The sequence below is a fragment of the Fusarium sambucinum genome, chromosome II, assembly GCF_050947815.1.
Source record: "Fusarium sambucinum isolate potato_lamoka chromosome II, whole genome shotgun sequence".
Lineage (NCBI taxonomy): Eukaryota > Fungi > Ascomycota > Sordariomycetes > Hypocreales > Nectriaceae > Fusarium > Fusarium sambucinum.
The window spans coordinates 1,387,735-1,403,434 of NC_139293.1; the positions used below are offsets into that span (position 1 = coordinate 1,387,735).

Sequence of the window (15,700 nt, forward strand, 5' to 3'; positions counted from 1 at the left end):
TGAATGTTGAGATCCAAGATTTTCGACAGCATGGACCAACTCGTTTACTGAGAACATGCCCCTGAGTTATTATGACTATGGAGACAGCATGAACTTGAAGTCTTGATTCGCAACTCTCACCTGTCTGAGGGTTGAATTGTTCTGCCTTCACCACCATCAACTGAATCCTCCCTTATCTTACACGCATCGCATTTCGCTTCGTCGCGAAACATCAAAAGATCCCAGCCAATGGAGGGAGCCGGCCGAGTTTGATACGAATGTGGTTCCACCTTTAAGCTTCTCGAAGAAGCTTAGACATGCACGATGATGTAAAACCTTTTCGGTCACAGCGATTCCCATTTCCAATTCCCGTAGCTTGCGCCTTTCTTTGTATTTATTTTGTTTATTTCCTGATCGGCAAGCCGTTAGTTACCGCATATAAGCCGTCCATCACTTCGCCGAAAGTCCATCTTGTTACCCACGGAACACTCTCGATCCTACGGCCAACAAACAAACATTCTTATTCTTTCTATGCTAAGTCAGCGTGTAGTAACAGCACCTATGTTCTAAATCTAGATACATCATCGCACGCCCCAACCGTCATCCAACAGGGCTGTCGCTTCTTCAAGACTCAACCCCGCCGTCTCGGGATAGATGCGCCAAACCAAGAAATACCCACCACAACATATAATCGCATACAAAACGAACGTCCAAGATGGACTCAACAAGTCCATCAGTGGAAGGAACGTCAACCCTACAACAAAATTGGCGGCCCAGCTCGTCGCCGTTGCTACACCGCTACCGAGTGATCGAACCGCCAATGGGAATAGCTCGCTTTGCATCCAGGGGACGTTACCGAGACCCAGCGCGTACGCTGCGACGTATACCATGATACTCACAAGGATGGTGAGGGCCGCCATTTCGTGTCCTGCCGTGGCGGGGGGTTCGCCGGCTGTCGTGTTGATTCCTGTTGCCAGCGAAAGGAACGAGAAGCCGTACGCCGACAGCAACAGACCAACGATCATAAATGGTATCGAGTACAGTAGCACCCTTCTCCGGCCTATGTGATCAACGAGTCCCAGCGCAGCAACAGTACCGAGAAAGTTCGTAACTGCAACTACCATCGAGGTAAGTGTAGGGCTTTGGAAGCCAATAACTGTAAAGATAGTTGCAGAGAAGTACATCAGTGAATTCTGCGATATGGTTAGCACTTGTAAAAGCGTAGTCCTTTTGATCACTTACAAAGCCGCAAAGCTGCTGTAGTCCTTGAAGCAGACACGCAATAGCCAAGGCTCTGCGGTTTCTGCCTTCACTAATCAGAACTCCCCATCCACCCAGCCACTCCCACCGTCCAGATGCCTGATGATCACGCAATCGTTCCGCCTCATGCTCTTCTCGTACTTCGAGCTCGATTTCTTTGATAACTGCATCGGCATTGTGCTGTAATGTATCGCCGTTTACTCGTCGAATAACCTCCTTGGCCATGGCGGATCTGCCAACCTTGACCAACCATCGCGGTGTCTCGGGCATAAATGCGATCATGCCTCCCTGTAGAATCGCAGGCAACGCACCCAACCCTACCATCCAACGCCATCCTGTCGCTGGGGAACCATATGTCGAAAAGGCCCATCCCACGATGTAGGCAATTACCTGACCCAAGGTAATAAACATAATGTTCAGCGTAACCAGACGCCCTCGGTGCGCAGCGGGCGCCACTTCAGCGATGTACAATGGCACGACGAAACTGGCTGCGCCTACTCCTGCACCGATAATACATCTTCCTGCGACCATGACCGGAACCGTAGAACTCCATGCTTGTAGTAGGGCGCCCGCAACAAAGAGAATGTCGGCGTAGAGGATGACGTGCTTGCGTCCGAGACGGTCAGCGAGAACGGAGGAAAATGGCGATATTATCAGGGCGAATAGTGACGTGGAAGAAGTAATGATTGATTTATCCATCGAGGTGAGTTCGCGGTTCGACAATGAGGTTCCTATCGAAACGAGGGTAGCGGATACGACGCCCGTGTCATCTGGAGCAAAGTGTTAGCATCGCCTTTGCGACTCAAAAAGATTAATACAAACATCCAAAAAGTAGACCGCTTATACCAGCAGCGAAAGTCAGGGCCAGGACAAATGCGCTGGGCATTCCGCTTCCCGTCTTGCCCGCTTCAACGGGAGACCTTGATCCTTCGGTCGCATATTCAAGCTCCTCCTCTTCATCACTATGGCTCGCAATCAGCGGCGCCTGGGAACTGTCCATTGTATCGTGCGGATTGCCTTGATGCAATTCCACAATACTATGGTACGGCAAAAGTCATGGGCATGGGGTTGGGTTCTTATGATGGATGATCAGCACCCCTGGTCACATGGGCTATGCAACTGAGGCTAGTCAAGGAGGTACATGTCTTTGTGCTGCTATCATTGATTAAAATAAGTAATTCTCTAACATCTACCAATAACAACTACCGATAGGTAGTTCCGGCATGATCCCAATTATGAACTCCGACCAGTAATTCAATCCTTACATTCCATATCCAATTAATTGTACCAGAAGCTCTTCAGCTCACCAAATTCTTATTCTTCAAAAAATAATAACCATGCACAGCTGCCACACCCAACGGCTGAAGCGCCCATGGCAAACGCTGCTTTACATGTCTGCTCATTGACTTTGCCATGACAGTCTTGGGCGCTCCAGGTGTGTACATCCAATCCTGTAATAATCCCAATGTGAGTTCCTGAACTGGACCGACACGCGCAAACATGACCTCTTCGAAACTCTTGATCGCCTTGTCCAGTTCCTGGTCGTTTTTGTTAACCGCTCCATTGATGGCTTTGGCAAGTAGCATCGCATCGTCGAGAGCTTGGTTAACGCCTTCACCAGCATAAGGAGTCATGAGATGAGCCGCATCGCCGATGAGAGTCAGGCCTTGCTTGTGCTCCCATTTGCTGCCAACAGGAAGCATAAAAAGCGATCGTGGGTTGCAACGGCCGTTTGCTAGTTCGATTGCTTGCCTGAGTCGAGTGTCCCAATCCTTGTACTTGGTCTCGAGTAACGTCCTCTTTGTCTCTTTCAGATCATGAGGGTTGTAGCCGCAGTTCTCGGGCTTGAACCATTCTGGGTTGTCCGTCACAAAACTGCAGTACATGTTCAAACTGCCATCGCCCATCTGTTGAACGCTGGTGCGGTTGCCATCTGTGCTAGCAAAGACGCTTCCTCGGTTCACCAGCTTAGACAGCTCTGGGGCGTTCTTCTCAGCGTCTGTGATCTCCAACTCAAACATCCCGATGCCTGCAAATTCTGGGACAAGATTTGGATCGATTTCCTTTCGGATCTTGCTCCACGCACCGTCTGCGCCGACAATAAGATCGAACCCGTCGATTGTGGTGTGTTCAAAAATAAGGGATCGACCTTCAACCTTTTTCAGATGGTAACCCCATTTGATCATACCCTCGGGTAGTGAATTTGACAGGATTTCTCGAAGGCTGGAACGATCAATCTCTGGGCGTTCTTCGATCTTGTTGTATTTTCCAACCGCATTTCGTTCGAGATGGTATTCAAGATTCTTGTCTACGATGGCCATGTATTGTCCATCATAGCGAGCATGTTTGAGAAACTCATCAAAGAGCTGAGCTTCCTTGAGAGCTGCGAGGCCTGTAGCTGTGTGCAGATCCAGAGTACCTCCTTGAGATCGGAAGTTTGGATGAGCTTCACCTTCGAAGACAGTTACTTCTGTTCCTGCGAGATGAAGAAGTCTTGCTAACAGGCATCCTGTGATGTGTTAGTGGGGAGTCAATCGGTTGGACTGGTTGATGCGTACCAGATGGTCCAGCGCCAATGATTGCGATCTTCCGATTGCCCATTTTGAACTGTTTTAGAAATGTTTAATAAGGTAGAGGAATGTAGTTGAACTTGAGAGACAGGGTTGATCACAGCTCATGATGGCTTGGTGCCCCCATCGTTTAAGTACATTTTCCCATCATAACCACAGCCACCATGTTGCTTCATTCTGGCGGTGCAAGCAAACGCATCTATCAAACAACCGGACTTTGCAGGTCTAGATGGAACCCCGACGGGTGGGCCGGCTATTAAGTTCAGCCCTGCTGAACGCCGCGTTAAGCTAATTCAGGCATCTCATTCGACCTGGACGTGTTGTGCATAGGGTGGCAGCCACTCTCCCATGCTGTTTCTGTCACAAGTCAACGTTGCACCGCTTTCAACGGTCACTTAGTTCAATCTCCCACAGCGACGGTTTCTCGACTTTGACACTACTGATGTTAATGATGACAGAGGCTTCGTGCCACGCTCCCGTTGTTCTGAGATGATGACGTTTGCTTTCAGCTCCATTCAGAGAATTGGCTCTAAAAATAGTGGCAGCCTCGTTATCGTTTAGCTACACTCGACGATCGGTGCGGGAACTTAAAGAAAAACCCCGTTCCCGTTCCCGCTCCGTGTAAGTCGTGACTGTATCATGGGATAACAACCTCAAATCCACGGAATAATTCAGTCCCTCTCTCCTGGGTTGGTTGAGAAATCAGACAGATCCTCTCCTATTAATTATTTAACTTTGATAGCAGTGAGCTTTTACTAACATTATTCTATTATATTTATGCTTTTATGAGTTTTCGATAGAGTTTAAATCTTCCAAATTAACTCCGTGCTTTAACATTCATGACTTGAGCTCTGGACTCGCAGAATAGCAAGTATTCTCACAAGTTCTATTGATACAAGCTTTGGTCTGATATTGACCTTATGACTTTATTGACGACTACTGTGTTTTACATATTGTTGCACTTCTGGGGCACTGTTATTAAGCTCGCATCTCTATTTAAATTGTCAGTGAGTCGCCACAGAGACGCAGGTAAAAGGTGTTGTTATCTATCTATAACTTTCTCGGGAACCGAAAACTGTTTGTTACTCGCATGCTGGCTGGTTTCGGCGACGTCGATCTTCCCTCTTTCGCGTTGGCAGGGCGTCTACGCCATATGAGACAACAAACAGGCTTCTACACTCTATCGAGCTTCGTGGTTGAGGGATGGATAGAGCCCCTTCTTAGCCAGAATACCGAGGGATCTAAGCCACCGTGTTTCCACAAGTTCTCACTCGCTGCACTCTGTACAATGTGGGAGGTTGAAGAGGATGCAATAAAGCTTTGTGATACATATCAACAGCAAGCATCATCAAAGATAGCAAGAGGACCCGATGCCGAGCCCACGCCAGAGGAGCTTTAACTTACTCGGCTGTCAACAGAATTAACGCGAGAGGAACGAAGACGTTTTATGGACGCGGCTTTCAACTTTGAAAGTTATTGCCTGACTTACTACTGTGGAAAACGACTGTTATTTTACCACGACAGCGCAAGATACATAAACATCGCTGGGACAATACGAAAATGTTTTTTTCACAGGTACCGGTCCAATATCATCCGTATCTTTGGGAGGTTTTACTGCATTCGGTATTACATACTACAGAAACATTGGGATCTAGTGTCGGCTGTTGCCGGACGTCTCAAATCTATCCATGGCAACGTCGTCAGGCAACGATGGAGTTGGGACAGCGGATCTGACGAGAAGTACTTCTTATATTACTTTCAGAAAGCTTACATGTATCATGATCTGAGGCAATACATGGTCTATCTTACCTCGCAAGGCCTTAGCATGCTTACAAGGCTTCACAGAATGAGCCACAAAGAGCTGGCCATATTCATTGTAAGGACCTTCCGGCACTTCAGCAAATTTACCACTGGGAACAGGTTTTACAATCCGTGGCATTTGGTGAGTGAGGAGTGGGTGTACTTTGGCTCTGATCCTCCTCCTAAATTGAGAAATATTGGTCAGAACATCTGGGAGGACATGTGGAATCGGGAGGATCCTCGCCGCAGGCCAAATCACAACATGGTGCCATATCGTGTAAACCCGAGCGACGAAGGACAATGGGAGGATTTCTGGTTTCTAATACGATCTGGTGGCTGATCAATCGATTATTCATCAAATTATGGGATAAGGGCCATCAGAGTTTGGAACGTATCTGTAAATTCACAGGCATATTCTTACCCTGGCGGACTGGTTATCGAGTTAAACTGCAGACCATGATGGATTCTTGGCCATGAGCCACCGAACAAACGAGACTCGATTTATGGTAGCGGGAAGGCCAGGATACTATGCGTCTTACAGAGGATATAGGTTGGCTACCAATACAAAGGAGAGAAGGACATTCCTCGACGACTATGTTTGCTGGCTCTACTTGGGGAGGTTGTTTAGCAAGCTTAAATCTAGACTAATGAGCCAATACAATTATTTGTTCCTTGTGCCAACAGACGTTCTGTACTCGAGAGCATGACTTAAACCAACGTAACAGTCCATCAACCATGAAACAAGGTCCTAGTTTGTTAACCCCGGATCCATGAAACGGATAGCCAAGACGGCTGTAGCGTTAAAGCCGTTCCCTAGCCGACAGCACATTTTGCAGCAAAACATATAGCAGGTCTACTATTATGGCATAGATGATGTTGTTATAGATTTGCGACATTTTACTGTTACTGATTAATATTGTGTTATAGGTAAAACTTGTGGATTCATGCCTGAAAACATGTCTTTAAACTGGGGATTGCTCCTAGAGTTCAACTACTGGACGATAACGAAAAGGGTTTGGTTTGCTGAGGACATTCCAAACAACTATCGCCTCAACGGCTTTTGGACGTTAGATAGCAAAAGAAAGAAAATAATTGGATAGCATTTGTTGTCTCGTGGATGGGATTTAGATTTAGGTACGGATACGGATACAGTAAATGCTTTCAGGCTTGTGCTTCGGTGTGGTGGCACGTGCTGCAATGCAGGGGTACTGTCAATAGATCAAGTAAAGCCAGGTTTGGTTGGGCACTGCACCTTCAGCTACCTCGACTATTGGGTCACTGGTAGAGTTGCAGGTCATCCATCCACCACCATCATCATCCATCGTCCACTTCATACTGTACTCGACTCAATCTCAACCTCTCTCTTCTTTTTACAGTCACCTCCACCTCGATACCCTCGCTATATCGACAGATCTGTCCCTCCCTTGCGACGCCAACACCCGCTCTTGCGATTTCTCTACAGTTCATTCGTTTTGACGATGCCTCTGGCCCCTCGAAGGCCTCCGAAATTCGATCATTAAGCAATTCACTCGACGTTCAATCCTCAAATTGTCCTCCCCGACTGAGGTTCCCACTCCTTCTCATCTCTTCGACCTCTATCGATTACATATTCCCTGCCGCGAACATACAATATTATAAACATAAGCCGAAATGCAAGCTCCGTCATCCGGTTCTCAACGCGCCTTTGCCCATCGTCGTTCGCCTGGCGCTGAGCCTGGACCACCACCCAATGTCCCTGTTCGATCCATCTCACCAGCGCTGCAGGCTCGGGCCTCAAGCGCCTCGGCGAGGTCTGTACAGTCCACTGGCTCTCGAAGGATGAATCGTGAAGTAAGTATATAATTCGCAACGTGGGCAATATTGTGCCCCTGCCGAGCCCTGCCTGCCCCACGTATATGCCCGATTGCAATCAAGTTGCTGACGCCCTCGTCCTCAGGGTTCTGGTGGTAGCGGTTCGAATATGCCTCTATCGCAGATCGAAAAGAGCGTCACCCACCTCCTCGTTGCAACAAAACAGCTTTTAGAAACCTTGACGCAATGGTCGCGCGGACAAGCCACCGACAGCCAGGTGTCAGATGTTTACGTGCGCCTGGGCTACGAATTCAACATGGCTTGTCGCGCATTTACTGCCATTCATGTTGACACATCTGACTTAGGAAACGTCCCCGATTCGCTGCGACATATACTTGAGGCGACGCTGAGCCAGGAGGCCAGCGCTGAGAGCTTAGAGAAATATTTGCCCAGGATCCGCGACATAATTATTAATTTGTTACACGGCCTGAAGCGCAAACAACAGAAGCTGCGCCAGAAGCAAGCTCGAGATCGCGACGGTCATGCACCCCCCGACAGAGCAACCAGCGTCAGCACAGTTGGCAGTGGCAACAGCGGGCTCACCAACATGTTGGAGGAGGGTCTAGAGAATGGGTTCCAACCTCCACTTGAAGAGCAGCCAACTGAAAACTTACCCTCGTCGAGTGGTAGTACAAACCGGTCTCCACGCCGTTTCAATGCCCAGCGTGAATCGTCACGACAATCCGCGATATCAGAACAGTCTTCACTTTCGAGCAACACGATGCAGAATATGCCAGTGGTACCACCATATCCCGAAGGCGAGAGCTCAATTCCTACAGGACCTACTACACCTTCTGGGCCCCAAGGGGGAGAACTCAACATTGATTCGTTTCCTCCTCCACCACCCACTCCGCCTGACAACACTTCAAGCGCCCTCGCAGCTCTGCAGAAGGGTGGAGATTTAGAACGACGAGCTTCACGTCGGTACTCTCAATATCAAATATCCAAGCATCTAGGCGGTGCCAATGGCGTTCCAATTTTACCTCCACAAAACTCGCCCATTCCCAATAGAGGAAGAAAAGAGGTTCGGGAATCCTTGCGCGCTGTACAGGGTCGACAATCTATCCGGCACAACCGTAACAACTCGAGCCAGTCCATGCGAGCAAACACGGCCGAAGACTCTCCTGCCAGAATACCAGACAAGGTTTCTGATGAGAATTCCGCAGCAGAACTACCCGCCAAAATAGATAGTCCCGTGCCACAGACTCCAGACGAGGCATATGCTGCCAGTGCGACACTAAACGGGCCTCCTACGGACCCTATGTTCTTTCAGGACGATGGTAACTCGCCTGAAACTGAGAAATCCAAGCCCGAACCCCAGGTCATACCCACACCACCACCAAAACCTGCTGCAACGTCATACTTCCAAGACTCTCCACCACCAACACCCTCAAAGGATCTCACTTTGTTCCTACAGTACAAGTCCAAAGTGAAGAAGTTTGTTTTGTCAGAGGGAAGGGCTGAGCTTACAATCGGGCGTCTGCAACTCGCTTTCATTGAGAAGTTCTCTTGGAACACACAACACAATGGCGCGGATCTTCCCGAAATCTACATCCAAGATCCCGTTTCCGGTGTGCGCCATGAATTGGAGGACTTGGCCGATGTGAAGGATAGAACTGTTCTGGTCCTCAATGTGGAAGCTTTAGACGAGGTCAAGAGGCATATCGATGATGGAATTGCTTCCTTGACAGAGATTGTCCGCGATGTTAAGCAAACAGTAACAGACCAAGGGGCAGCTCTTCAACGAGTGTCAGACCGGCAGCAGGAAGCAGCAAACGAGATGGCTCGACTGGCACTATCACCGCCAGTGGCAGCGGCCTCAGCGGATGGAGGAAGAACACAATTCACCTCCGGACGCAAGTTGAATAACAGCCAACTCGGAGAATTAAAAAGCCTTAAACAGGACCTGGCTATTATGCGCCAAACCTACTCTAATTTCCAAGCCGACATCCAGGGTTCAATGGCTACTATTCGTTCCAAAGCTGCTAACGTCAAGGTCGTCACAGCCAAGGCTGCTATTCCCGATATCGAGGGCGACGCTGGGTACTCATACGTTACTAGCGGGCGCAAACAACTCAACGGCGACTCTGACCGATTGGTCGGTAAAGTGGACGACCTCCAGGATCTTATTGAGGACCTGCGCAAGGATGTGGTGCACCGTGGTGTCCGACCGCTACCAAGACAATTGGATTCCGTTGGCAAGGATATCGCGACTTTGAGCAAGGAATTGAAGAGAATGGAAGAATATATGGTTCAAGAGAAGCCCATCTGGACCAAGATCTGGGAGAAGGAACTAGAAGACGTTTGCCAGGGTCGTGACGAGCTTCGCCTTATGGAGGATCTTTTGGTTGATCTGCGAGACGATTTGGAGAAGGCCTCGGAGACGTTCACCCTGGTGGAACAGGCAACCAAGGAACAGATGAAGGATAATGGTACTGGTGCTAGTGCTGGAAACGCTCGACAATTCTCAAAGGGTCTCGTTAGTCTAGGTAACAGTAGTGATCAGAGTGCGGCCAAGGAGGGTGTTCTCGGCGAAGTGAGAGCTTTACAGCCGAACCACGAAGATCGTCTCGAGGCTATCGAGCGTGCCGAGAAGCTGCGCCAAAAGGAACTTGCAACGCGAAACATCAACCCTATGCATCGCGAAATCGTCAACTTCGTCGCAGATGGCAAGCTCAAGAAGTCTGGCGGATTTGAAGAGGTTGAGCGAGCGCGCAAAGCCAAAGACGATCGTATCAGACGAGAAGTTTGGCAACGCCAGAACGGCATCATTCCTGAGGACCCCATCGGCGAGGAGGGGGCGGACGGCGAAGCGATCCAAGAGGCGATGGACGACGATGAAGCTGAATTCCTCAGGCAAATGATAGCCGAAGAAGAGGCTGCGGCGGCGGCGGCAGCAGCAGAAGGAGAAGGAGAAGGAGAAGGAGAAGACCAACCCCCACCTCCTCCACCAAAGGACGGCGACGACGACGGCAAGGGGCCGGAACAGCCAAACGGCGCATAGTCATGCTACTCGTGTGTTCAAGTATACATATTCTGTTATGTCTAGATCGTTTGGTGCGGTCCATTATGTTTACGGAGATAATGCCTGGGATGAGGTTTATGCGAGATTGTTTGAACGCGATGCATGTCGGTATGGTTATGGATATTCTCGTACTTAGGGTTTCTGATAGTTTTAGTCGGGATTTTGTCATAGCGGAGGCGAATGGGAAATATCTGTCGTTCATCTACTATACTGCATAGTCATACAAGTGATGCTTGATAAAGTCTAGATCAAAGAAATGCTGTAAACAAACCGCGCCGTCTTCATGTTTTGGGTCATTTGAAGAATGTATGTAGAAATGCTTTCGTAATTCGTTAATGTATACTGTTCCAAATCTATTTGGACTATTCCCGTCCACAACTACACCGGTATCAGTGTCTATAAATATTGTGTTATCTCTTATAAAGATGAAGATTCCTTGAATCGCGGTCTTATGCCCATCTGACTACCGGGGGCAGTTGTAGAATGCGATATATAGGCATCAAATGCCCCCGACAAAGCTGGTACCCAAGTCACTCCTTGCTTGTCGAGTGGTCTGGGGTCTTCGAGGCCATCTAATCAGACGTTCCCTCTTGCTCGGCGCTACATAGCACCCTCGCCTTGAGTATAACATTTCGGTACTGTAAATGCCCTCCATGCTCATCGCCATGTTTAATCACCCCTGGAAAAGCGACACAGCAGATTTCTCTCCCCGTTAATGATTCTTCATCTTCCCCGCCTAAATCCTCCATCGTTCCAGATTCAAACATTATTCTTTGGTGCGGTAACACTATAGGCATGTTCACGCGAAGAACCGCTTTTTGAACAGCGACAAGGCGCGCAAGCTCGATCGAGTTGTTGACAAGAACTCGTAGTCCACTATCCCGAGCTTCTGAGGGAGATGTGCTACAAAGGGCATCGAGAAGACGGGTTATTCGCTTCAAGATGACTTCGGTAACAGAGGATGTTGATTCTTTAAGAGAAGATGAATCTCGACGGAGGAGTGATAGGGTGGAGGACCGCCATTGATTGATGGCTTCGTCAGAGTTGGCTGCGTATGAAGACAGCAGTTTTTCCACTTGTCGAAATTGCTGCGTCTGCTCTTCTGTTAAGCCGACAAAGTAGGCGTCAAACACCATCTCGACTAATATCCTGGATACAATAGATTGAAGCAGATAAACCTTGTGTGATGATGCTAGATCCTCATACATGGGCACAAGCTCGCTAATCTCAGCCAACGTCGCCTCGTCTAAATTATCAAGATCTCCCGTTCATTAGCGCTCAATATCTTCCGATCAAGAGGGGTCTCACTCACTTATCTTGGCTTTGCGAAAGTTCACAATGACCCAATTCTGAAGACCATTGCCTAGTCGTGCCATTCCATCACCAAAGACCTCGTCGCACTCTTGCCCATCTGTTCTTGTGCTGTTACTCACCCACTCTTTTAATCCTCGTACTTGACCTCTTAGTCCTCGAATCTCATCATCTCGCTCCTTTAGTTCTCGCCGTAGAACCTCCCAGCCTTCTCGAAGCTCCTCGCGCTCACCTTCTCGTACTTCAACTTCAGCGCGCAAAAGCCGTAGCTCCGTATCCGTCCGTAGATATTGTTGGTTCAATGAACTGTGCTTGGCCTGCCAGAATGTCGCCGTCTCGCTTTCGTTCTGGCTGAGTTTATCCAATTCGCGGTGGAATTCGCGTTCCATGATGCCCATCTCCTTCTCCAGGTACGTAATCTTCTCATCCTTCTCTTTCAGAGCAGCCTCTAGTCCCCTCTCTTTCTCCCTCTTCTCCCTCCGTTCTTTGCGCTCCTTTTCGCGGTCCTTTTCTTTTGTGCTGTTGGTCCCTGTAGCTGCGCTCTCCTTCTCCTTGAGCGGGGCACCGCCGCTGTTGCTGCTCGTCTCATGTGTCTCTTCGGGGGTCGCGTTGGTGGTAGCGGCCATGGCAACTTTTGCGGGCATAGCAGGCATGCTGGTTCGACTGTTGTTGCTCGAAGCACCGGTTCGTAAGGTATGGGTAGGCGAGTTCCCGGTGCCTGGACGGCGCTTTTCAGAATTGTTCATGGCGGTAACGAGGCGGAGCTGTCAGATCTCGGTGTGGTGTGTGTATACCTCCACTGCAGAGGATCGGATCGTCAAGTCGTGGGGTCCAAGGATAGGCGATCCTGTTTCCACATTGTTTCCGGCATCAAGCGCTGTGGAAGTTCTATTGAAGCTTGGCTGATCGCATGGAAAGCTGTCGGGAAGTTATGTTGATGACGTTGGTTTCTGTATTTTGACGCCTGGAGGAGACAGTTGATTAAGGACTTTAGGCGACCGTCCACTGGAGGGTGCGCTAATTCTGAGTTTATAACAACGTCTGTATCAAACCTAGAACTGATATCAAACGAAATGACTGGGATTTATGGCTTCAAGCTCACAGCGGAGGCAATTATTGTCTATTGTAGCATATTTGAGTGCATTTAAATGTCAGTAATCAGCCAGAGCATCTCCAAGGAGAAAACTGCTGCCTGTTTGTTAATTCCAAATTGATACCCTTTACTGCTAGGGCTCTGTCAGCCTTGAATTGTCATGATAGATGGTTGGTAATCCGCTATCAATACGAAGAGACAAAACGTCTGCCTTGTCCACAGCCACTCCTCTTTCGTCTCGGTTAACTTACGATACATCATGTCATGTCTTCTTCTCTATCAAGGTAATTTAGCAGCCTAGTATACAACTCATCTCCAGGCTTCTCCGAGCCAAGACTTTAACCACGATATTATTTCCAGACTTCCATTAAAGCTCGACTTCAGCCTCTACTTCATACGCCTCATCGTCTGTTCCCTCGATCTTCTTTGCGCCCATTCGACATAACGTAACTTTGTCCAGAGGCACATCCTCCAGCCAAACGTAGTCATCATAGAGACTAACCATGTCCCGTGCATCGATCGTCAACCTTTCTCGAATTCTTCTTCCTCTCTCATCCTTGACATAGATGGTGTTGACGACGGTTGCATGTAGTAACAATGGTCTGTCCTCCTTGGCCATCAGTCCAGCCTCTTGGAACGTAGTCTTGATCTGCTCGCAAAACTTGTAAAGGATCCCCTCCGTATCAACAGGAGCAGCGTAAAGCACCGTAGTTTTTGCCGGTGATTGCATAGCATGTAAGCCCTTGAGCGTTAGCGAGAGTCGCTCTTCAGTTGCGGATGTCCCGGCCCTAGCACTTGCAAGGAACTCGCTCAATTTCAGGCTCCCGAGTACTTCGGTTGCTTGCTGAATTCCTTCATCCTTTAGGCTCATGACACCAAGGGTCAGATGCATCGTGCCGACTGGACGCACTGCCGTTGGAGGGATACCAAAGCTGGCGGGATTGGTGACTTCTGTACGGAAAGCAGCCACAGTTCTGGTGAGCTGCGGACCGGCCAAGGGAATGCACACGAAATGTGTTGGGGACGCCCTGACTGATTTGGGTGGCATTTTGCTGCTTGTTGAATTTCCGTGGGGTGAGGAAATGTTCTAGAATATCCTTTCGGTATGAATGTACGAATATGCTTGATGTATATGCAATATTCCCTAGTTATCAACTGGTCAAGTTAGCAAACTAATCTTGTTCCGACAAATTTCTGGCAGACCCCAACTCGTAGAGGGCACGAATATAAAATGTTCGTGCACCCTGCCACGCGGTAGTAGAGTGGTGGTTGTGGAACATAACTAACACGCTGTATGTAACCTATCTGACGTTGTCTGGCAACACCTCGATGATGTCAGGTCTTCGTATCGGCGGGTTTCTGTGCCAGTACTTTAAGGTGCGTCAAGATTACCCCACCAATGTCAGAGCTTTCGGGAGACGTATCAGATCAGTCACAGCGGTAGGGATTCGATAAGCAAGAAGTGACTGATCTCACGACAAAGAAAGAAAAGCAATTTCATGAGACAGACCTCACAAAGTGACGGATGGGCCTTGAAACAGAACACCAGATTAAGGAATTACGAGGCGGACAGTCTTCTTTTTGCACCAATTCCATACTCTGTCAAGTCTATTTCCAAGTCTTCTCTACTTCATCATGGATCTCCAAATAGGCTTTTCAATTCAAAGAGGAGTGATGGTATGTCCTTCCGCACTTCCTCGTAACACCACTGAGCATGATTGACCTGGCGGGTCGTTCTCTAAGCCTCAAGCCTTTCAAGGCCTGGGGTATCTGCTTCGATGAACCCGGCCTCTTCCATCCCTGAATATACCTAAACGCAACGACTATTTGGTGTAAAGAAAATGTCCCTCATCCAAGGTGTATGACAAGCCTCCCAGTAGACTATTATGCCGTTGAGAGGACTGGTCTTGATCCGAACGTGAACTTGTCGGCTTGATCCCGGGCATTATTTGGTGAATGCTTTATTCCTTTGAGTCGTAGTACTCCCTCAGGAGCTTTTCTACCGTTTTGTAGTCTTCCTCGACAGCCGTGAAATATTCGCCAATGAGCTTCACACATTTCTCATTGTCCAATTGCGGAGAGCCGTCCAAGTTTTCATTCTTGCCGTATCGCTGGATCGCTTCGCATCCGTCCCTGATCTTGACGAGTCCTAGTGTCGCCGATGAACCCTTGAGGAAGTGGCCAAGAGAAGATAGTTTCTCAAGATCCTCCTCTTCCCTGTTGGAGTTACAGAAAAGATGGTCAGCTAAAGCTCTTCTACCAGAGCGCAGAGCATTCCTGTGCTGATATTTGTTGAATTCTACTCACAGTGCTTCCTTAATTTGTTCAAAGGTCTCCTCTGCCTGTTCGAAAAAACCGAACACAATGGACTGACTGAATTCTGAATCATCCGGCTCGTCCATCTCCAGGATTTGGCTGAAAGTGAGCATGTCGATGTTATCGCCAAAGTCGACCTCGCCGGCAGTCTCGCTCTGTGGGTCAGATGCATTAGTTACAATATTCGAGCTGTTGCGCAGCCAGTATCGAGCCCACCTTGTCCTCAGCTGGTGACATTTTGGCTATGATATGTGTCTACGATCTCGTGACAAAGGTACCGAAGTTTTACGAAGAGAGATGATGCTGAACAGCTCCGAGGTAGCAGCGTGGGGCCGGTAGAAGTGACAGGTCGGAGAGAGGAGATTGCAACACCTAAGCTGTGGAAGTATTAGAGCCTGGACCAAAAAGAAGAAATAATAAATGATGCGCAAGCAAAAACAGACAGTGATCCAAAGGCAAAGCTGCTGGAAAGAAAGTATAATAAATAAAAGGTTT

The 15,700-nt window shown here is 48.6% G+C and overlaps 6 protein-coding genes across 6 annotated transcripts; 1 reads left to right on the forward strand and 5 right to left on the reverse strand.

Annotated features, from left to right (window-relative positions):
• Positions 1-560: 560 nt before the first annotated feature.
• FSST1_007250 (general substrate transporter) lies at positions 561-2,239 on the reverse strand (the record flags this gene model as incomplete). The annotated part of the gene is made up of 3 exons (XM_083224014.1): positions 561-1,172; positions 1,222-2,009; positions 2,062-2,239. The coding sequence occupies 3 exons, from the start codon at positions 2,237-2,239 to the stop codon at positions 561-563; spliced, it is 1,578 nt and encodes a 525-aa protein (XP_083083211.1).
• Positions 2,240-2,537: 298 nt separating this feature from the next.
• FSST1_007251 (FAD-dependent oxidoreductase) lies at positions 2,538-3,840 on the reverse strand (the record flags this gene model as incomplete). The annotated part of the gene is made up of 2 exons (XM_083224015.1): positions 2,538-3,748; positions 3,798-3,840. 2 exons carry the CDS (start codon positions 3,838-3,840, stop codon positions 2,538-2,540), a joined length of 1,254 nt encoding a protein of 417 aa, XP_083083212.1.
• Positions 3,841-7,259: 3,419 nt separating this feature from the next.
• On the forward strand, positions 7,260-10,464 carry FSST1_007252 (actin interacting protein 3-domain-containing protein; the record flags this gene model as incomplete). The annotated part of the gene is made up of 2 exons (XM_083224016.1): positions 7,260-7,439; positions 7,546-10,464. The coding sequence occupies 2 exons, from the start codon at positions 7,260-7,262 to the stop codon at positions 10,462-10,464; spliced, it is 3,099 nt and encodes a 1,032-aa protein (XP_083083213.1).
• Positions 10,465-11,057: 593 nt separating this feature from the next.
• FSST1_007253 (uncharacterized protein) lies at positions 11,058-12,542 on the reverse strand (the record flags this gene model as incomplete). Its single annotated transcript, XM_083224019.1, has 2 exons — positions 11,058-11,746; positions 11,798-12,542. The coding sequence occupies 2 exons, from the start codon at positions 12,540-12,542 to the stop codon at positions 11,058-11,060; spliced, it is 1,434 nt and encodes a 477-aa protein (XP_083083214.1).
• Positions 12,543-13,256: 714 nt separating this feature from the next.
• On the reverse strand, positions 13,257-13,937 carry FSST1_007254 (kinase A anchor protein; the record flags this gene model as incomplete). The annotated part of the gene is made up of 1 exon (XM_083224020.1): positions 13,257-13,937. One exon carries the CDS (start codon positions 13,935-13,937, stop codon positions 13,257-13,259), a length of 681 nt encoding a protein of 226 aa, XP_083083215.1.
• A 913-nt stretch (positions 13,938-14,850) lies between these two features.
• Positions 14,851-15,442, reverse strand: FSST1_007255 (signal transduction histidine kinase; the record flags this gene model as incomplete). The annotated part of the gene is made up of 3 exons (XM_083224021.1): positions 14,851-15,106; positions 15,197-15,360; positions 15,422-15,442. 3 exons carry the CDS (start codon positions 15,440-15,442, stop codon positions 14,851-14,853), a joined length of 441 nt encoding a protein of 146 aa, XP_083083216.1.
• Positions 15,443-15,700: the final 258 nt, after the last annotated feature.